The 23,009-nt window shown below is 40.9% G+C and overlaps 1 protein-coding gene across 3 annotated transcripts in view; it reads left to right on the forward strand.

The window, feature by feature from the left end:
* The window catches only part of stk39 (serine threonine kinase 39), a 34,782-nt gene extending 14,126 nt beyond the window's left edge, over nucleotides 1-20,656 (forward strand). For 2 of the 3 annotated variants that reach the window (XM_086145802.1, XM_086145804.1), the window contains 8 exons: nucleotides 1,222-1,344; nucleotides 5,231-5,260; nucleotides 5,535-5,591; nucleotides 6,319-6,380; nucleotides 12,497-12,549; nucleotides 12,749-12,817; nucleotides 13,269-13,333; nucleotides 19,087-20,656. In XM_086145802.1, coding sequence (XP_086001928.1) covers nucleotides 1,222-1,344; nucleotides 5,231-5,260; nucleotides 5,535-5,591; nucleotides 6,319-6,380; nucleotides 12,497-12,549; nucleotides 12,749-12,817; nucleotides 13,269-13,333; nucleotides 19,087-19,161 — 534 coding nt within the window. In that variant the 3' untranslated portion in view covers nucleotides 19,162-20,656. The remainder of the gene's footprint in view (nucleotides 1-1,221; nucleotides 1,345-5,230; nucleotides 5,261-5,534; nucleotides 5,592-6,318; nucleotides 6,381-12,496; nucleotides 12,550-12,748; nucleotides 12,818-13,268; nucleotides 13,334-19,086) is intronic. The other variant, XM_086145803.1, reaches the window with a different exon arrangement.
* The last annotated feature ends 2,353 nt before the right edge of the window (nucleotides 20,657-23,009 follow it).

Genomic DNA, 23,009 nt, shown 5'->3' on the forward strand with positions numbered 1-23,009 from the left:
GTTTTCACCGTTGTGCGCTGAAAGGGAAATCAAACAGATTTAAATTGCACTTTGCACCGGATTGAGGATCTAGAAGTAAGAATCAGAAGTATTTTCTTGCATAAGGAACGATAAAGAAAGCCCGACCGATCTCAGCGACAGCATTTTGTTATTAAATTCATCGTGAGTGGGAGTTGACCGCATTTGTACGCCGTTATCGCACAACCTCTACCGACCAAATTTTGAACAGGACTGCGTTGGAACGTACTGGGTGTTGCGGTCACACTCTTGTCATTTCTGAAGTAGTACTTTCGGAAAATGGCCAGGCCGAGCTGCCTTATTTATTGTATTCCATACGCAAAGGCAATTCAAACAGCTTTACAGAATCATTAAGTGACATCGATTTCAAATTCAAGCAGAGCAGAAACACCGAAAGGCCGTATACATACACCTACACGTAAGTGTATGTTTTTTTTTCCGTATCTGATAGATGGATAGATACTTAAATTGCGAGTCTGACTCATTATTACCAGGAAATATATACTGCTCAAACTGAAGGGAACACTTAAACTACACAATATAACTCCAAGTCAATCACACTTCTAAGAAATCAAACTGTCAACTTTGGAAGTAACACATTTTGACTTTTTTTAAACGACATTACATCAGCCTGTAGGGTGTTTTTTTCCACTTTCATTTTGAGCGTGACTCCAAATCCAGACCTTCACGGGTTAATGCGTTTGATTTCCATGCATCAGTTTTGTTTGATTTTCTTCTCAGCACATTCAAAGTATTTAATAAGAATAATTCATTCATTCATTCAGATCTAGGATGTGTTATTTTAGTGTTCCCTTTATTTTTCTCAGCAGTGTACATGAATGTATTTTAAATATGAGAATGAGAATAAGAACAACTTTATTTATCCCGAAGGAAATTGCTGTGCCAGAGTTTCAAGCAAAAACATAACAGTAATAGATAATAGTGGTAAGATAATAGAAAGATAATAGAATAGGCAAGATAATAGAAAATATCCACTACCATTCCAAAGTATTCCAAAATTATCGTCATTTTAATCGTAGCCTGTTGTATTCGGTGTAATGTGAACCCCCAAAGCATAACCGGCGTCTAATTTCAAACAGGCAAGGCAAAAAAATAAAAGAAAAGAAAAACACGGAAAATAACAAAACAATGGCGTTATTAACGTTCACGGGCCGGGTGTTTGCATGTGCTTTCACGGCGCAGGTGAGGCGAGTCCCGGGCTCCAGCGGACACCTGCACAAGACGGAGGACGGAGACTGGGAGTGGAGCGACGACGAGCTGGACGAGGGCAGCGAGGAAGGCAAGGCTGCGGTTAACCAGGGCAGGGTGAGTGGGCGGTTTATTAGACACGACTCCTTCAACTACCTATTAATCCCTGGTTGCAGATCGTGCAGCTGGAAACAATGCATGAGCGATCCATGTGGAATTTTTCTTATTCGAGCCCGTCGCCGTCGATGCGTTTCTCCCCCCAGAACTTTCCATGACGCAACCTCCCCTCTGTTTGGATCCTATACATTCCTTTTGTCCCTAAACAGTTTGTGCTCTGCATAGCAGATGGGTTATCTCATAGAGGACGCTGTGTTGTGCTGGAAGATAGCTGCAAGGCAGGAAACGGCTGCAAGGGAGAGAGAAGCAGTCACCTATAATCATAAAGATATTCAGCTTTAATGTATGATGCGTTCGGTAATACGCCACAAAAAAGGAACCGGAATTTGCATTTCTGGAGGAAAAGGAAGTCGATTGCTGCCCTCTGTTGACAGACGTATCCCAGTGTAGCGGCCAGACGGGAAACAAAGAAGGTTTATATTGTGAACGTGACACACGCATGATCTGAACCGACAACGAAAAAAACACGGGGGGAGAATCCGAGGTCAACAGGAAATACTGAATAAACTTAGAACTGGCAAGTCATGATGTCTTCATGACAATTATATCTGTTTGCAGATATCATAAGGTAAAATCTCCCTCTATCTATGCTTATACGCAGTGGAACCTCTGTTTACGAATTTCATTTGTTTTTTTGACTGCGTTTGCGAACCGAATCGGTGTTTCCCACCCAAATCAATAGAAATCCATTGATCCCTCCCTTCTCCAGCACCAAAAATAAAAATGCCGCTCTTGAAATCTTTTTATGGGTTTATGCAGGACTGTCTCAGAAAATTAGAATATTGTAATAAAGTTATTTATCTTCTGTAATGCAATAACAAAAACAAAAATGTCATACTTTCTGGATTCATTACAAATCAACTGAAATATTGCAAGCCTTTTATTATTTTAATATTGCTGATTATGGCTTACATCTTAAGAAAACTCAAAAATCCCATCTCAAAATATTAGAATTCCATGAAAAAGTAATTTTTGTTTTTTTTTAATTGAATCACAGAAGATAAAGAACTTAATCACAATACTCTAATTTTCTGAGACAGTCCTGAAAAAACACAGGACAGAATTAAAGATAACATAAATTGATACTATGTGTCTGGTGTTCTGTCTCTTCTTGCTAGCACATGTACTTAGCATTTCTGCAAAATCAGAATCCAAAAGCAAAGTCGCAACGCCGTTTTTCATTATTCCAAACTAACAATAACTTTTCTATTTCTTCTAAGACTTGAAACCTTTTCTTCGTGAACGTAGTCGCTCCTTTAGCCGCATCAGCCGTCATCGTTCTGACGGTGGACTCAGCCGTGTCGTAGTGACACAAACGCCGCTCTCACGTTTAGCTATTATTTCTTTCTTCAGATCGACTGAAATTCTGACTTCTTCTTAACACCACTAAAACTAGCGCCCTTAACTTATTGGAAAAAGCACAAAAAGAGCGAACGATGTGAGCAGCGAGGCGTAACATGCACGACGCTGCGACGCTGCGCAAAAGTCCATGAGTTTGTTTGTTTGTGTGTTCCAGGCCTGTTTGCAGCTCGATTCAAAATTCGATAAAGAATCTTGACTTGTTCTTGATTAGGCACGTTCTAAGCAGAGGTTCGACAGTATATACACCGCTGTAAAAAAATAAAGGGAACACTAAAATAACACATTCTAGATATGAATGAATGAAATATTGGTATTAAATACTTTGCTCTTAAAATAGTTGAATGTGCTGACAATAAAATCACAAAAAAAGCCACCGTGAGGCCTACAAACTATCCATTTTAGATTATAAATTCACACGATTTTTGTTATAACAAAATGTGCCTTTTTTCTGTCTTTTAAACTTTGTGATTATTTAGAATATCTGTTTTTTGATTCTTTACGTTTGAACTGAAATTTTGTCAATTTCTTGTATTCAATATTTCAATGTTTAAACAGCACAGACATGAAACGTCAGTAAATATAGATACAAGAAACTACACTGCTGAAAAAAAATAAAGGGACCTCTAAAATAACACATCCTAGATCTGAATGACTGAAATATTCTCATTAAATACTTTGTCCTTTACATAGTTGAATGTGCTGACAGCAAAATCATGCAAAAATGATCAATGGAAATTAAATGTATGAACCCATGGATTTGGATTCGGTGTCACACTCAAAATTTGATTTTGATTGATTTTTGATTTTGATCGGTGTAGATAAATTCAACAGAGGAACGATGCACAGTCTCATCACAAATGACTTGGTGTTAATATTCAACATAGTGTTTTATATGGATGTAGCTTTGGTAATAAGTGTGGGGCGATCGGTTGATCAAAACTTCCCCGTCATCCTTTCTCACACAGTTGTCGCTGTCACACGCTTTGCTTGTGATCAGTGAATGTGACGTGACGCCACCGGGCCGACAGAAGTGCACGGGGCTTAGAGCTTCGCCGCAAGGTGTTTGATTTTTGTTTCAACACGGCACACATTCTGAACTGAAGCAGCCGAAACCATTCGGGGACGGCATTTCACTTTATTTCAAGCAGTTATTGCGATATTGGTTTTTTTTTTTTTTTTTTTTTTTTTTCAATATATATTTTGACAAAAGAGGCCACCAGTAGAATGCGTTGAAAAATGTGCTGCAAATGGAACTATAAACAGATTAAAATGTTTTAAAGGTGTGTGAACAACAGCTCAATAAAGCTCTTTTTTTTTATAAAATATGCATTTTAATTTACCCATTTTCGTTTGACATTCCATGCCTTAGACTGAAACATGCACTATCTTTATTCCTTATCAGACGTGGATTATTTTTAATATAACTTTGGAAGGCATTTTGATATGAAAGCAGACTTCTGGAGATCATGGGATTTATTTTTGCTTCAACTCTGTTTGCATACATTGAAAAATCTTTATTGAGCAAGACTATTTGTGTGTGTGTGTGTGTGTGTGTGTGTGTGCGTGTGTGTGTGTGTGTGTGTGTGTGTGTGTGTGTTCATCTGGTTAATTTAAGAAATAGCTACCTATTTGCCGCTTTGATTGAGACTTGGAACGGTTTTCAACATCTTTTATTACTGATTTATTCGCATAAATACTATATGTAATTGTGTGCATGTACTCCTAAATATACATGTATATATATTAATTATAATATTTTTACATACTTTTAACTTTATTTTTATTTATTTCTTCTGATCTTTACTGTTTTTTTTAAATTCTATTTTATTATTCGCTTTTTTATTCTTTTTTTTTTTATTTTTTTATTTTTTTTTTATTTTGATTCTTCTCCACTTCACTATGTGAGCAGGAGTCGCTTTTAACAAAAAGCCATTTCCCCCTTAGGGATAAATAAAGTATTCTGATTTTGATTGTGTAAGAACATTTTTAGGAGTCACTCTCAAACCACATGGCGGCGCCATCGTTCACATGTAGTCTCACGCCGCACGAGGGAGCGAATCGCAAATTCATGAATACAGCGACTTGCCCATAAAAAAATCCCTCATACTTTTACATGCATCCCGTACATGTTTGACATTTGAGAACGAGAATGAGCTGTTTGTAAAATTGGCCGGCGTTACTGGTTCCATATTTCAAAATGTTAAGCCCGTGCCCACAGGCCGCTCTGTGATTGCTGCATTGTGCATTATTTAAGAAAGGTTTGTCTCCGGTTTCCTGCCATTAATCTCAGGCTCGTTACATTTTAGCAAGTCTGGTGTCCGTTGGATCAGCAGATTCCCGGAAGAAGAAAAAGATGCAGAAATTGAGATTATATAAATGCATAAACAGTGTACATAATGTGTTTCTTGCTCCTTGTTTAAAGGTGAGAACGATGTAACTGTTTTTGCTTGATCTCTCCCTCCAGTCCCGAAGGGTCAAAGATGAGGCCAAAGATGTAAGTTAGTTCTTTGTGTTTTTACAAAATAATCAACATGTAATTTAAGTCTGCCTTCATTTATTTTGTAAGGAAATGGCCCAGATTAATGGGCTTATTTTATTCTACCTCCTCCTTCATGATTTGATAATGGGTCCGTTTTTGCAAAAATGCAACTCGAAAGACCAATCATGCCTCTCCTCGGTGAATGTTTTGAATTGTTGTGTCTCCTTAAGATGAATTCCTGCTTTAATAATATTTTTCTAGTCATACGTTTCATTTTTGTTCCTCCCAGAATGAGGAGAATGTCAACAATGTTCCTATTGAGGGGTTGTCTATTCAGCATCCCCAGGTGAGGGATGCAAAAACAGCACTAATTTGTCATGACTCAATGACCTTGGTGCCACTCAGAGTGACTGACGGTGAATTTGTACATTTTTGCATATTTAATATTTGCGACGCCGTGTATTTGTGCGTGCGTGCGCGTATCTGTGTGTGAGCGTACACGTGCAAATGTGTGTCTGCAGGAGAGATGCTTTCAACGGTAATAACTCCCAGTAATAACTCAGGCTGTCTGCCAGAAGCCCAGCACTGCGCCTTGATCTTCTCTAAAGACCGACTTCCATTGTAACCCATTTTCAAACGCTATTGTCATTTTGAAAATGAGCCGGAGCGGTTCGAGATATGTTCTTGTGCTGGAAGTTAACTTTGCACTCACTTGTTACCCATAATAGCACTTAATTGCCCTTCAAAGATATATTCTGGTGTTGACAACATCTATATTTAGTATTCTCACATGCTAGGCCAAGGTCATAGTATTATTCCTGATATATTGTTCTTTTTCCTTTCACTTTTCCTGCTTCTGCAACGATTGTATCAGTAGAAATAATCTACCCATGCTTCGCGTGTGTGTGTGTGTGTGTGTGTGTGTGTTCGTATCTGACTCGCTGTTTTGCGACCGCATGTTTCAGCCTCTTTTTCCTCGTTTGTCAACGCGCAACGATAACGTTTGCAATACCCGTTGGAAATAAAAAAGAAAATGTATAACCGGGCAAATTATCCGCCGTGTTCTGCCGCAGGTCGAGCCTTACGAAGACGCGCCTGACATTCAAGGAGCCGTGAATATGGTACTGAGGCTAAGGTAAGCTTTGCTTTTTATTTATTTTTCACAAGTGCAAGGCAATTAGAAAGAATAACGATGCCCTCCTAATCAAGATTTTTTTTTTCTTTTAATGTATTTATTTAAAGGTTATTTATTAAGGTTAAACGAATTGTGGCCGATGGTTGTAATGTAAGGGGTGGGCAAGATTAGCCCCAAGGGTGTCGGGGGGGGGAAGAAGGATGGAGAGCAGATTTGGAGCCTGACCAGGGACTGCAGATAGAAAGGAGATGTCCGACGCACTGCAAATGCGCAGCAGCGGGAGTCTGAATCTGCCGTAATGGTCCGTTGGCAGAGCGTTACATGTTAATTATCACTATATGGTATTACGGTATCTTTATCGATGGGCAAGTTATTCTCTAACATTATCCCAATGGCCCTCTAAACCCATGTCAAGGTTCCCCATCATGTTCGGTATTAATTAAGCGTATATATTCCAACCTCTCCGAACATGAGCACGCGGCAAGGTGCTCGTTCCTTCCAATTTATGAGATTAGACTTTTGACAGACAAGCAGCCTGGAGTCCACAGCTTATTCACAGCTGCCCCAAAACCATCTGGCTTTGGAGGCAGGATTTGCGCGATGATGCCTACAGGGAAGGGAGCGTGAACAAATTCGGTCACTCGTGGTTTTTCTCGACAGCCGGCAGTCTCGGCAGCGCATGAAGCACATTGGATAAATTATATGTACTGTCTGGTTCTGATAAATGAACGGGGAGCGATTAATGGCCGCATTCGGTGATTTGAACCCCGGGTTCATAAATCTTAACACGTCGAGAGGCAATCGGGGCCGATGATAAGGCGCGGCGGAGACGAGAGTGCCGGGGTTCAGGGCGCCCTCCAGCCGGGCGGTGAAATTTGCATCGGGGGGAAGGCTGTCGCCAACAAACAGTAACTTTGAAATTAAACCTCTCGAACGGGTGGAGCCGGTCCAGCTTCAAACAAAGGACCAAAGCGTCTCCGTCTTTCCGTGTTTATTATTTAGACTTTTATAATATAGCAGTGCGGCGTAGCGGTTAGTGTTACCAACTCACCGCAACAAGGTCCCTGGTTGGATTTCGTAAGGTTTGCATCTTCTCCCTCCTCTCATTGGAGACCCTGAACTGCGAGTAAAGAGAGTGATTGGTGGCTTGTCTCTATGTGAACCCCCTTTTGTCCAATGACAGCAGTAGCCGTGACTCCACCTGCGCCCCTTTATCGTCCCCTTCCTTCCCTACGTCGGGGTCATCGGGCGATTCGGTCTTTGCGATCATAGCTTTCCGTAACTCCTGTCGAAATCTTCTCGTCTTGGCGACCGGACTTGAATTTCTTCTCTTGAACATGTTTAACCTCCTCATCCGAGAGGCTTCTTCGGATCTTACGGGAGTTTCCGAATGCACACGCACAACCGCCCGGGTAGCGACGGGTGCTGGATCCAAAAAACTTCAGCTTCGGAAAAAATCCGCGCGTGGAAAATATGCTCCAAAAAGAAAAGACGATTTCACACTTATTCTCACGTGCGTGACATTTCAAGCAAAAAATAGTCTCTTCCTCAGATGCTTACCGGAAGTATGAGTTAACAAATATGTTATTGTGACACCATTTTCCTCCGCTCTTTATTTCATCTCCTCTTAAAAATATTTATGATCAGGTTTTCCCGTTAAGCATCTGAGGAAGAGCCTATTTTTTGCTTGAAATGTCATGCATGCGGGAATAAGTGTTTTGTGTTGTAAAAAAATATAATAAATCATCTTTTCTTTTTTGAACATATTTTTGGCATGCGCATTTTTTTCCAAACTCTGCTACTTTTCCGAATATAACTGCCAGGGTTTTGGGCGGGTCCATTTTATGGTGGCTTGTGTAAATGGAAGAGTTGATCTGCAGAAACTAGGTGTAAGGGAAGGGCTTGTTATGCTAATGGTGATGTCGTTCTTTGGTACAAAAGGGCAACGTAATGGGGTAATGTAATCTGGATTGGGATGTGAAAAGGTAAAGCTAAACAAAGGAGTCAAACCTGTTTGAATCGCTGGTTCTGTTGTCGGTCCTTGTGTGCAAATCGGTATCGATCCTGGTACGCCGTTGTATGTTTGCGAAATGTTGTGATTTTTCTGTTTTGACAAAGATGGCTTCTTCGACTCTTCTCTCAAACCATCTGTCTTCTCTGGCCAGATTACGGATATTGCCGTCTTCAAACGATCATACGTTATATTCAAAACCTTTCCACGGGTTATTGGAGCTGAAGAAGCCTCTCGCACGAGGGGTGAAACGTCTTCAAGTGAAGAAATTCAAGCCAAGTTGCCAAGACAAGAAGGTTTTTCGCTAAGAATTCACCATGACCTTGGATGACTGAGAACCTCCAGAAACATCTTTTCGTAACTCATTTCCGTGAAACGGCAACAGATCTTTGCCTGTCGGTGCGTCATCTGCCATCATCCATAGTCAACAGAGAGTTCGCTAACTAAGAAGCCGGAGTGATTCATTGTTCTCATTTTAATTTTGGAACGGAACTGGAGATTTTCTTTTTAGAAACCGTCAGGTCTTAAACCGAACTCCGATTGCCAAACGCTGGAGATTGGAATCAGCCAGTGAAGTTAGATGAGGTGATATAAGGCCCTGATTTCCCTCAACTATCCAACCGCGCAGTTTTTCCTCCAACGCGCAGGTTTACGAGCAGAACCGATCTTTGCCCGACGTTGAGAAAAAGCCGCCGTCTTTGAGCTCGCGCTCGGGAGCAAACTTTTAACTCTCCGTTGTGCAGAAACATCCCCCCAGAATCTCATAGTAACTTTCCAAACATTTACATTAATGAATATCCGCGCTGGGGCCTCGTGCTCGGCCTCAAAGGGATCAACATACAGGCTTAGTGTTTGAAAAATATCAATGTTAGCCCCCCCGCAAAGCTAAAATAAAAAGCGATTTTCATATTTATCATAAGTGCAACCCAGCCTGTTGGATGCACAGAGTAGCAGGAAGGACGCCGCAACCACACGGACATCGATGGCATGTTTGGACATTTACACGGCTCCCCTCGGCTCCCTGACGGCTCCCATTTTTGCAGCACTGTCTGGTTGAACAGACATCTGAAGGTCCATCCCCGAGGTGCTCAGCGGAGCACAAAAAAAAAAAAAAAAAGCTTTTTTTTTTTTTCTTTCTTCTTCTGCGGCAACAACAAAATAGCAGGATGCAACACGCTGCTCAGCGGGCGGCGCGGAAATATACGAAAATACAGGAGCCGGGCTGTTTTGCTGGTTTCGGCTTTCTTTATTCCCCGTCACATTTCTGCTGCTTTAAAATAATTCAGTTGTTTGGTTTTTTTTTTTGATTTCATGCCCTAAACACATGATTAGCTCAACTCATTTGAGATCCTGCTTTATTATTTACTTATTAATTAAACCTTGTTCGATCGAAAGATGGAAAGATGTTACTTGTTGTTTCCAAAAGCGTAAGATTAAATTGACAGGGCAAAGATATTGATTTTGCTGTCTGGCAAAAGTGAAATATTTACACTAAAAGAGCTGATATTACAGACTTTTGTCTTCTGTTCTTGAAAATATAGCTGAGAATATTTACTTACAGCTTCTGAATTTAATAGATAACCACTCGGCTTTGAGCGTTTTGCATCAGCGGTTGTATTTATGAAAGAAAATACAGTTTCCCCTGAACATTTGCTCCTCGGGGAAATGCCCTTCCTGTCTCTCAGATGATTGTGAAGCTTCCTCTCTGGTTTTTCCAGCGACAATATTCAGCGGTAAAGGCGGAGGCCGGCGAAACCACGCTTTCAACGACATTTGTATCCCGTCAGGGGTCGGAAACGTGTCGGCAAATCCCTGACGCCATCTCATAGTTCGACATCGTCGGCGGCGGGGTTTTTGTATTAAACGTGATATTCAATTAACCATAAAGGAAAGTCTTTCCGGAGTGTTTTGTCATATTCGCTGAAGCATCTGGGACGAAATCACGCTCCTCGTCCCGTGCAATCTGTCCTTCAAATGCTGATGCTATCAAAACGCCGCATTTATCTCCCTCTGACCGGCAGATTCACGACCATGAATCATCATCGTCGGACGTGGCGGCCTCATTTTCCGAGGTTTTTATTTTAGCATAGGGTCAGCGATGTGTGTCAGACAGACTTATTACCACGTTGGGTAAAGTTGGGAGATATATTGTCATTATATTACAGAGCGGGATTCAGTCCACGTGTCTGCCGGTGGAGAAAGGACATTCATTTTCTTGTTTTTCCTTCTGCCGTGCGGAGGCCGAACCCGATGTGTTTATTTACATCAAAAATTCTCAGCATGCCGACAAGGAGCCGGCCAGGACGACAATCAGTTCATTAGTTGCAAGCGAAGTCGGAAGAAATGGGTTAATTAAAGCTGGTTGCTAATGTCACTCACCAGCCGCAGTGTTATAACAACATGCTTGACAGTTTGTTTATTTTAAAGAATTTAAAAATAGTGGGGGAATAATTGACAATAATTACCGGAGGGAGTAAAACAGGTAATTGGTCTCTTCTTCACAGTAATGAGTTTTTTTTTTTAATCCATTATTGATCCCGGTGGGACGTGAGGCCGCAATTTTTGTCCCCCCTCCTCCGCCCCGCCGATTCCTCCGCCATCCCTCGTACCCGTGGTCGTGAAAAGCCCGCCTCCTTCATCTCCGAAGTAACCACGTCGTCCTCGGACGCTTTCCCGATTGAGGGCTTATTCGCCCGTCTGGTGGGAGCTTTTGAGGTCAATCGAATCGCACGACCGATCTCCGGGACGACGCATTTCCATTCCGGTCTTTCTCTACGGCGTCTCATTTGTGATCTTCTTCGATCAAAACATTTGACAGGAGGTTTCAGAACTGAAACGTAGCAAATCTCTGACTGTGTCTTAACTATAATCCGACATCCAGTCATTGCCAGTGAAGGTCTTCTCCTCGGTTCTGATTGAGATCCAAGTTAATGAGCGCTACATCAGATTAGCACGATTTAGGGCAAATTGGTTCCCCTACGAGGCGATATCGTGGAACTGCGGTTTTCTGACTCCATTTTCGTCAGCGTTTTTACTTCAGAATAATTCGATGCTCTTGGTCTTTTGATCTCTACTAACTCCTTGTTTTTTTTTTTTCACCCCTCCTTTTCAAACATAGACGTCCGAGAATAGCGCCGTCAGCACCCGAAAAAGGAAGTTAATGCTTGCATAATACGACATCGCTCATGTTGTTGCAATGTCACCGGATCTTTGGAAAAGAAAAAAAAAAAAAGAAAAAAAAAAAATCAAAGATGCAAATTGATTTCACCGTGCTGCTTAGTCTGGAGGTGACATTTCCTTGTGTTTTCCGAAGCCTCTTGTTTACAAAGGGCAACTGGAGGCAGGGAAATGTCAGGGGCCGCTGAAATCTGTTCTTGATAGAAATAACACGCCGCAGTGCCTGGTTGGTTTCCTGTACACTTATTGTCTTCTTACACACAATTTATCATATATGTCAATAACTCACTCATATATTCAAATATATATATATGAATATATTGCTTGTGTTTTCCATAGAACAATGTTCAAGTATTGTACACACTGAGATATTCTAAATTAACATAATGATTTAAATTTTACGCTATTTACGCTTCTTCACGCTGTAATTGCGTTTCCCCCCTTTCTGTACATTGGAAAACACATGTTACCAGATATATTGATTTTATCTGTCTATCTATCTTTTTTTTCAGTCTTTTTCTTCAAAAAAATATTAATAAACCTCATCTACTCTTTCAGCGAAATGCTTAAAAAAAAACCCTGTACGCTCACAAATGGCAGTACCACGGATTAAAAAGCGTATTAAATTGGGGACAAAGAGAGGCGCTATTTTACATCATTATATCCACCTTTCTTTTTAACACTTTTAACCATTTTCATTGCGCTTGCATTATTAAATACCCGAAACGTCGGACTCGTACCAGCTCTGAAGTATTTTTCTTTTAATTTCATGGATCGCATAGCATCTTTGTTGGTCTGTGTGAACACAGATGAACAACACAAATTCAAATACACACACACACACACACACGATTTCTGTGCAAGTATTAATTTGATTCATTTTATTGTGCTATTTTTCCGTCGTAAATAGTCTCATCTTCTCTTTCAGGAACTCTAAAAAGGAGCTGAATGACATCCGGTTCGAGTTTACTCCCGGGCGAGGTAAGAGCCGAGATGAACCCACTTTTAAACGCGTCGTACCCTTTGCGATAACATGTTTACACCGTGAATTGTGTGTCTCAAAGCGTAATGGCAGTGTCGGTGAATACAAGGGGCCATAAATCTGATTCGATATGTAACACAATTACTTCCTAAGTGGAATGTTGCAGGCACGATATTTGTCTTGTTATTCCCTCACAAGACACTGCCGATGGCGTCTCCCAGGAACTGTTCTCGGCCGGTCTGGTCAACGGCCACGATGTTGTTATTGGTAATGTTACACCTTTTTATTGTGTTAAATCGAATTTCCCGGCAATTTACTTATCTGAGCTCGTTTCCCATTATCCCTGTCCAACGTTGAGGGAGTCGCCCTACCGGAAAAAGGCACTTTACGCAAGATGCACTTATTTTCAGCGATCAGCGTTTTTAAACGTGCAATGTTAAAATCTTTTACTTCCTGTTCAAGTCGCTACATTTCTGAATTGTTCCCCGTTGCTTGTTCATTCCAACTTTAGCTCCGATAGAACACAGTGAAAAATCAATGTAAATAGTCAGTGATCGAACATATATGCATTTATGAGTACATTCAAAGGTGAAACTGACAATGTAAATATAAATTGATGATTAGCGTGTTATCCTTAGTACTCTGTAGAGATATATAATTATACTCTGAATAGAAGTCGCAAGATATCGGAAATGATGCTATGCCCTCTCTATTGCAGTTGCTGCTAACCTTCAAAAGATTGTAGATGACCCTACTACCTACAAAGTATTGACCTTTAAGCTGGTGAGTTTTCAGATTGATAGTTTGAGGATGCCCTCCTGAGTTTGTCATGCGTGACATTTTCTGGCCGTTAAAAAAAAAAAAAAAAAAAAAACGCCTGTTGAAGAAATTGTCGGAAGCAAGGAGTTGGACAGCCGCGCCACCTCACATCCAGCGTCGTGTGGAACATCGCGGAGGTGTCTTTCTGACGCTTGTCATCCGCGGCGTGAAGAAAATACTGAAAGTCAGACACGGTTTTCAGCAGGAGGGCGTTCATTTTTTTTTTTTTCCTCTTCTATCTCTTTCCACCGGCTTCATTTAGCAATGCATACTTATTATGTAACCGCAATTTCTTTGTGTTAGCCCTGCCAGAATTCATCTGTGGGCCAGTCAATCAGCATAAATGCACAATTGTGATAAATGTACTACAATCCACACAGTATTGGACTTTCAGTCCCCAAAGTGACGGCAGAAGAATAACAACACGACGCACTCGCGTCTCATTGAGATTACAAATAATACTAGTATCATTAACGCTGATAATATATTCATTCGTTCATATTTGACATCACAAACATCCCTGTATTTGTCTGCTATCGCAGTCGGGAAAGTCTCTGGACAGCCAGGGTTTTCGGAAAATTCCGATCACGCAGATTACAACGCACGAGCTCTATCTGAGTATTATCACCTCCGCATTCGGATGGCGATTCCACCGGAGCGAGAATAATTATCCTTCAAGCGGGAACAATGGGTGCGAATTTATCCTGGAAGTTCAGCCGACATCCGCAAACACACGGGCTTGAAACCCCCCCACCCACCACCACCACCACCACCACCACCGCAAAGGCTTCACACAAAGTTTTGAAATTTGCACTTATTTGTTCCCATTCTTCCCCCCGGAGTGTTAGCGAGGTTGTGATGTGGGGTGTGTGGACCCGACGCACTGTCAGCTCCTTCGTTCCCGAAGGAGCCGGGCCTGTCAAGTTCTCCTACAACAAACACCAGCGCAGAACCATTTTGTTACTTACCCCGCCTTGTTCACGGGGGCGTTGTCTCATTGAATCGCCGCTTTTCTTGAAATGTTTTCACAAGCTCCGAGGCTTTACTACCTGAATAGTCGCTGTAACAAAAACATTTTCTCTGGTGCTTAACCTATACTATGGATAAAAAAAAAAAACCCAGATAAAAACAAATTACACCCTCATCCTCAAACTATCTAGATCAGTGGTTCTTAACCTTGTTGGAGGTACTGAACCCCACCGGTTTCACACGCGCATTCAACGAACCCTTCTTTATTGGAAAAATTATAAATGATTTTTTTCAAATTCAAGACATATTCAAGACATACTGGTGCACAAAATGAACCACTGTGTTCAAAGGACAATGATTTTCATGTGAATCCATGTTGTGCATATTCATCCGACCACTTTTTTTATTTTTTGCTGGATATAATTAGTATGAAAGGATTAAAATATTAAGAAGGAAATCACAGGACGTAGCATCACGACAGTCACAAGTTGACTCCTGAGCGCACCAAAATCCCCGCGGCACCGATAGTGCGAGCTATGTAGCGTGATCGGCTGCAGCCAGTGATGGCGTGTAATCACCAATTATACAAATCGGGTGTGTGTGTGTTGACCTCCGCCGAACCCCTGGGGTTCGATCGAACCCAGGTTAAGAACCCCTGATCCAGATCATTTTTTAATTTCACCAGAAGGCAAATAGTCTTTCTCGCGCCTCGTTGGTCAGCCGCTGTTCTTGTGTTTTTTTGTTGTTTTTTTTTTTTTTTCGCTTATCGAAAGTAAGTTTAGCTCTGTTAGCAGTCATTCTTCATCTCATCTCACTTTTCAGCAAGGTCACCCAAAATGAGGCGGCGTTTTGCTGTGAAGAATTGAAAGGTCATTTCAAATCAATGGAAACAAACAAAAGAAAAGAAAAGGACTTTGGCACGGTTTTCGTTTTTCGCTTGACGTCAAGGCCGTAGATAAACAGGTAAATTAGTCTTGGCAAATGAATAGGCTGCACTTTTGGTGCAGCGCTATACAGGGAAGGCTCCTTCGCAAGCACAACCTGCTGAAATTTCATCATCGTACATGTCAAGGCCAATTAGAGCGCTGCGGGCATAGGAAGCCCTGCCTCGTCTTTTGACGGTCATCAGCCTGACTATATTTTGTTTTGCACATTTCCTGCAAAACTATGGCACGGCATCTAAGCTTCCCACTTTAGGGCATCATATGCACTTGTTTAGCTTGGTAGTTTCGTCAAAATCCATCCCGTTTAGCCGAGCTAATGATATTTTTTGTTGAGTTCCACTTCCATATACCCAAACGCTCTCTTTTTGCACAGTTAATAAACACATCATGCTAATTTGTACAGACGCTACTGTGTCTCCTGAGCAGGGCTGCTCCCCAACCTGCTCAAACTCCAGATGTAGAAACGTCCTCTTCTCTCGAGAAGCACAGTGACGCCAAACGTGAAAGATCTCTCGCCCGGGTAGGAGGAGTTAATCAGCTCTCTTCCTTTAAAATCAACAATAAGTATCATCGTTTTGCGCGAGGCTTCATGCGGCTCTTACATTGTAGTTCCATAAAAGGGAGGAGGTCTCCGGAGCAACCCGGACCCAAGAGTGTTGAACAAATATCTTAGGAAATTAAATGTTCAGGATGCTGATACCGTGCCAGCTAATGCATTCATTGTGCACAACGTGGACCTTAAGTATGACTTTTATTCATGCAGTGTATAATATAATGTGAAGAGAGTGCCCGTGCTTTATTTATGAGGGAATACTTTAGGAATACCATTTTGCTTATCGCTTGCTTCTATCTCTTGCGCAAAAAAGTTTCACCGGGATTTCTCTTGTGCTATGTCGGTCTCCTTCAAAACCGTCGCGATCTGCTTTTGAATCATTGTAGGTCTGCGAATGTTGGGAAAATGTACGCGTCCTATTTCGCTATTCCTTCCGGATGGCTCTAATCTGAACTCTTAGTGGTACCTGCCCTTTCACAGAAAGCATTGACTCGCAAGCTGTCATCATTCTCACGACCCCATTTTGCATCTGCTGAACAACAGTGCTTGCATTATTTATGCCCCTGTGTGCACGCTTTGCATGATCATTCACCAAATGCAGTATTTTGGCCGGACCAGTTGTCTGCGTTGCTATACTCGTCAAAGGGAAAGTACTGTCCAAACAGCACCTTTCTCATCAGACGCTAATTTCTTTCGCACAAGGGTTCAATGATGTACAAACGCGGATCAAGCCCATGGAATAGATCTACAATTTTGAAAAAACAAAAAAAACAAAAACATGAAATCATGAACTACTTTTTTTAAAATAAAAATGCAGTTCCTATATTATCTGCTAGGGGCACACTCTTTTAGTCAGTGTTAGCAACATGACACTGCACTGTGCGACTCAGAACTTGTAGCACATGGCGGCAATGTGGCTTCTGGGCCTGTAAATAGAATTTTTACTTATGGTTACTTATTGTACCTGCTTTTCCGTTGGCCACGACACCCTTATCAGCAAGATGTTGTCAAAAAAAGAGAAAAGTGTAGGGTTTTCCAAGGAAAATGGACCACTTCTTATTTGTTCACTATGTATGCTTGGTGTGGATGCATTAAGTTACGGCGCCACTATGAGACTCGGCGGGGCGAAAAATACAACAAAATGCACGGAGAACTGAGAAGACAGAACTGAGGCATAATGCTGTTGAAATTGCACTTACTTTTCTTAATGAATCTCAGTTTGTTTGTCATGTCTTTTTTAGAGCATCAGTTCATCACATATAAAGATTTATATCTTTTACCTGTTCTCATTTACACTAGAACAAAGGAAAAGTTTGTTACTTCTAGCTAAGTGCGCTATGTTTGTACTGGTCCGGCCCCCTTGACACCAAATTAGGCCCAAATGGCCCAAATGACCAAAATGAATTTGACACCCCTGATGTACATGTACTCTCTCCAGTGCACGCTCGCGCCGTCAAGGGCATGGCCTCTATGGGAAACCAGCGGGGGAACATCTGTACAGCTGCACGCCGGGCTTCATGTACATTCATGAATTATTATTGTCAAGATGTCAATTAGATTTGTCTCTCGGTCGGTAGTTGACCCGGGAGTTCAAGGTCCGAATCCACTGAGTTGAACTGCAGGCGTGCCTCAGGGCACGATGTTAGATCCCCATATTTATGAGTTGAGATCAGCTGAAGGGAAACTGCGGGTTGTAACTAATGTGCTCCGAGGGTGGTATGCAAGGTACATTACGGGCCCGTCCTTTACATCCGCTACTCCCCTTCTCATTAGCTGAGGTAGTTTAGATGGAAGTAATGACCCTATGCAGGGTCATTTATAGTCTGGGAGAAAAAGTTGGATTTCCCCGCCTGCAGCCATCTCATCGGCCCCGACAAACACATTGATAAAGTTTCTTAAGTGTGATCTTTCGAGGGCGCAAATTCCAATACTTACGTCTTCTTGTTCTGTTACTTTCTCATAACCTGAGGTTTTTTCGATTTTATACGAGCGCTTCAAGTTCTAATAGTGATCCGAGTTCCGATTATAACTTGAAACACAAGTATTTATCGGATGTCAGTTTTTATTCACGTTGTTTATTGTGATATTTTTGCAGTCGGGCCCTGGTGTAGGCGCGTGCTTTTCACATCCCAGTTCTGCATTAGCGTGGAAAATGAGAGTAGATTAAACGAGATGGGCATAAATGTCATCATCTTTGTCAAACAGGCCAGGTGAACATTAGTCACACATTCGATTGTCGTGATTAAAACAATTCTAACTTGATTTTGAATATTTAAAAGAATATGTGCGTTACCTGCCTGATACACGCTACAGAGAGTTAGTCCCTGTCACAGAGAGAAAACTTTTCCAACATTTATTTAAAGAGCGACGTGTAACAGATCCGGCCCCTTGAATATACAGGACTGTCAGAAAATTAGAATATTGTGATAAAGTTCTTTATCTTCTGTAATGCAATTAAAGGGTCTCATATGAGACTTTGCTTTTGCATTCTGATTTAGCAGAAATGCCAAGTACATGTGCTAACAAGAAAAGACAGAACACCGGAAACATAGTATTAATTTATGTTATCTTTAATTCTGTCCTGTATTTTTCAGGACTGTCTCAGAAAATTAGAGTATTGTGATTAAGTTCTTTATCTTCTGTGATTCAATTAAAAAAAAACAAAAATTACTTTTTCATGGAATTCTAATATTTTGAGATGGGATTTTTGAGTTTTCTTAAGATGTAAGCCATAATCAGCAATATTAAAATAATAAAAGGCTTGCAATATTTCAGTTGATTTGTAATGAATCCAGAATGTATGACATTTTTGTTTTTGTAATTGCATTACAGAAGATAAAAAACTTTATCACAATATTCCAATTTTCTGAGACAGTCCTGTATAATGTCAATTATGTAAATAAACATCACACAATCTTCCATACTTTGTGACGCCTTCCCTCTGAGGTTTCTTTGTCATTTCTTCTTGGTTTCAGATAATTTCATTCTGCTTTTAGGTAATATCCTTCTCAATTCCCACTGTAATTAGTGAATATCGGATAAAGAAGATAATTTCCCACCTTCTGCGAGATACCACGCTCGGATGATATTCAGAATACGTCAATATATTGCTCGGGCTTATCCTTCTGGTTAATGGAGAACATACCTGCGGGCGGCTCCAGAGATCTCATGGAATTAGTTTGGGTGGATCTAATGAGTGTGGGAACACTGACAAACTCCTTGACCCTGGCGATGTCTCCCTCCTCCCGCAGGCCTCCAGCTGTGACGACACGGAGATCCCGGACGAGGTGAAGCTGATCGGCTTTGCGCAACTGAGTGTTAGCTGATGTTCCCTCCGTGCCTGGAGCAGGCGAGACAGGGCAGACAGTTCAGGGTAGACAGACTGAGGAACAAACCGCCACGTCCTGCAGCATCCTCCCCCCCGGCGAAACCTTCCTTCCTCCTTTATCCCTTATCGCCTTCCCCCCAAAGGCCATAGCCTCCAACTCAGCACCATATTCCCTTCTCACTGCCCCTAACCATTTACCTTGATAACATTCCGCCGCCCAGTGCACCGACCGGGATCAGGATGAAGCCCAGGAATCTAAAGATGTACTCAGGTGGTAAAAGAGAATGATTAAGATGTAGCTTTGAATGTGTAATTTATTTTTTTTCTTAATTTTATCTGACATCACATTACCTCTGTGTTTAGCGAAGCGCTCGTTATTTATTGAAAAAATGATTTATTTTATTTTTTTTTTTTCTCGTATGTTTTTTTTTTTTTCCTCTTCCTTTTATTTGGCCAAAGTAAAAAAAACAAACAAAAAAAAAAACAAAAAACAAACAGCTTTCACTTCTCACAAAACCCACTTTATTTTCCCCCCGGGGTCCGAGTCAGAATGTAATGTAAATTTTATGAAATTATAGGAAAAAAAGCACATTTTTCACAACAACATAATGAATGTCGAAAAAAAAAAAAAAAAGGGTAAATTTTGAAGATTTGCTTTACATTGACCGGGTGGGGGAACCATTAGCTTGAGCGCAGGAAAAAAAAAATCGAGACCTGGATGCTACTGTGTATAATTTGCTGCTCAAGACAGTGTTAATGCTTCAAAATGCTAGAGGTGCCTTGTTCATTTTTTCTGTGCCTAAGTGAGTATACGGCGAGTGAGACCAACACAAAGAACAGAGTCTGCCATTAACCATTTCACACATGAATCAGTCTGGCAATGACACAATTCAAGTGAAGCGTCTTAACAAAACTAGAAGCTACGATGCACTTTTGGGCTGAGTGTACGCACATGGCAAGCAGATACTTAGCCCTGGGACTCCAATGAACTTGTGCTTTTGTTATCAGACAAACGTAATAGGAAACTGTAATCATGTAAAAACGCGTAACCTGCTCCGGCCGGTGTGTTTCCACACGCCAGGCGAAGAGATGACATTTCATTTCTTGCTCTGTCCTGCTGCACAACAACAACAACAACAACAACAACAACAACAACAATTAGCACCCAACTACGTCGACGTCCCAAACGTGCTGTATGACAGCCGATCCACAGCACACTGGAAGATGAAACCAAAAGGCAACTATTGAAAGGGTGACGTGCCATTTGTTTGTCCAAACAAGTCCAGTAGCGCACAATTATTTTCAAGTGTTGATGTGGTAAATAAGAAGTTACTAATTACTAAATTCTTTATTTTATAAAGTAACTTGATGTTTTCTATGTACAGTATGTGTACCATTTCAGCATATTATCCCCTGTTCCCTCTCTGTAATCAGCTGATGTCAAATTTGTGACAAGGAGCGACAAATAAAGAATTGCTATTATTTAAAGAAAAGGTTCGGGATTTATTTTTCCCTAATTTTTTTTTGGAACGATTTATTATTTTTTCTTTAGCTTTGTCATAAAAAAATCGAAAATTGGTCTTTCTTTTAAAATTCAACTCAACCCACTCAACACCCTCAGGCAGATCTTTCTTGAAGTAGAGGGTGATACCTTTAATGGCAGAGAAGGATGTTAAAATGATGCAATGGCCCATTTTCTTTGAAGGATGAGTTTTCATTATTTCGCTTCTCCCGCGGCAAAATTCACCTACGCCTTGTGTCGAGGTTTTCAAGTTTAATAGATAAATGTCTTAAAATAAAGCAGGGCTATAACCATATACACCCCCACCAAAAGTGACCTCTTCGGAGAATCCAGAAGATGAGATTAAATATGACAGGTCCCAGTGGGGAAGGGGTCTTAACTATTCAGGCTCTGTCTCAGAAAATAATGGTGCAGGAGACCCCTTACCTGCACTCCATGCAGCTTTTAGCTTATTCCTACCGGTCTATTTAAGATAAGTTCTTGCATACGTTCGTAATATCTTGCAAAGTGTAGATTAAAACAAAAGAAAACCAAGTTTGAATACATGTTTAAAAAAAAAAACCCTGCAGGAAATCCAGAGGGGAAGAGAGAAGAATCAAGCAAAGTGAAACGGTAATATAATTTTAATTATTCAAGTATTTCTTTTAATATAAAAAACATGAAATACATAACAACCCCTCATGGGATATATGCTTTCACAGTAAATGTCACATAAGCTTATGATACTAGAAAACATCTAGAAAAAAAAAAAGAGCCATTTTTCTATGAGAAAGAATACAATTCCATCATGTTAGTAGCAGTGCTTCAGTCATCGCTGAAATATCAGATATATTGAACGACACGCCATTTCTGCAGTGGTAGCAACGGTTTAAAGTTTCACAAGATGATATCATATTTTCTCTTGATGCACAGAGGAGTGGACGGTCTGGGACGGCTGATGACACACGGCACACACAACCAAGAGCAGCAGCTGAACTGAGGCGCAACGTTACCTCACTCGTGAAAATGTGAGTGTGTCTCAACCAAATCGGTTAAAAAGCAACAAAATGTAAATCTGCAAGCGAAGAGGCAGTTAACGTATGATGATGTAAACAGTAAAAAACTCAAGACAGCGTAAAGTAAATCCATTGCTCTGGTTCAAATTTGTCGTGATCAATACATGGGATTTGCGATCGATTTAAAAACAAATCAGTTGGTTATTTCACTGATAGTCTTGCTGCCTTCTGTTTTTGATCATAATAGGGATGAACTAGAGGCGCAGCACATGACCCGGTTAATAGCTGGATTACAATTATATTGTCATTGCTCAGCAAATCGGTGAATTGCGAATGATTGCTCTGAAATGTACTATACTATGGATTTAATAGAGTCATTTGATACTTTATTGATTCTTATCGCTCTTCGGCCACAGAGGAAGATCGGTGTGCTACGTCAGCAGCCTCGAAGCGGATAGATTCAGTGTCTCGTTCAAGGACGCTTTAGCGGGGCAAGCGGTTGCCAGCGTGAGGGGGTTTTAACCAAAGTCGCTCTCCGAAAACGCCGTCGCACACATTGGGCCGGGACTCTTGAGATTTCCAGCTTTTGCAAAAAAAAACAAACAAACAAACAAAAAAAAAAAAAACAACCATGAAACACCTGCACATTCGAGGAAAGGTTGTTTTTTTTCTTGCCATTACAATTGCTCTTTTTGTCCATACTGAAATGCAATGTAAAACTAGGAGACCGGACCAACACGCCATTGTTGAAATAAATTCAAATATCAGACTAAAGTTAGTAAGAGGCCTCTTATAAGTGGTGGGCATATTGAGAAAAACAGATATTCAAGCTTAAAGTGTCTTGGCATTGAATTATCTTTGAGCGCTTAAGCTGACGGATGATACATTCAATATACCAGCCTTACCATATATTATCTTAAATAGCCCATTTTAATATCACTGCAAGTGAGGTCATTTCATAAAACTTAAGAATAGTGGTTCAGACAGCCTTTTAGGACAGAATAGTATATTTGATAATGGACAGAGGCGGGAAAAACTCCAGACTTTCGCACGTCTGAGCGGTGAGTAAGAGCGAAGAAAACCAAAGCTAGGAGGCTAGGAAGCTAATACGATACACCATGACATATCATATAAATGTACAACGGCAAAAAAAAAACAAAACACTACTATTTAGGTATTCTGAATGGCCTGACAGCGAATTAACCGGAAAATGTGTGCAATTTGAAAAAAAAATGCAATTTGATGGCATCTGTCATGTAAGCTTAGCGAATGTTAGCGAGCGGGCTAACAGATGCCCGCCGAACAAATGGTTGAAGTCTCAGAGCTACG

This window comes from Fistularia commersonii, chromosome 4 (genome assembly GCF_037954325.1).
Source record: "Fistularia commersonii isolate RoL2024-O1a breed Wild chromosome 4, RoL_Fcom_v1.0, whole genome shotgun sequence".
Taxonomy (NCBI): domain Eukaryota; kingdom Metazoa; phylum Chordata; class Actinopteri; order Syngnathiformes; family Fistulariidae; genus Fistularia; species Fistularia commersonii.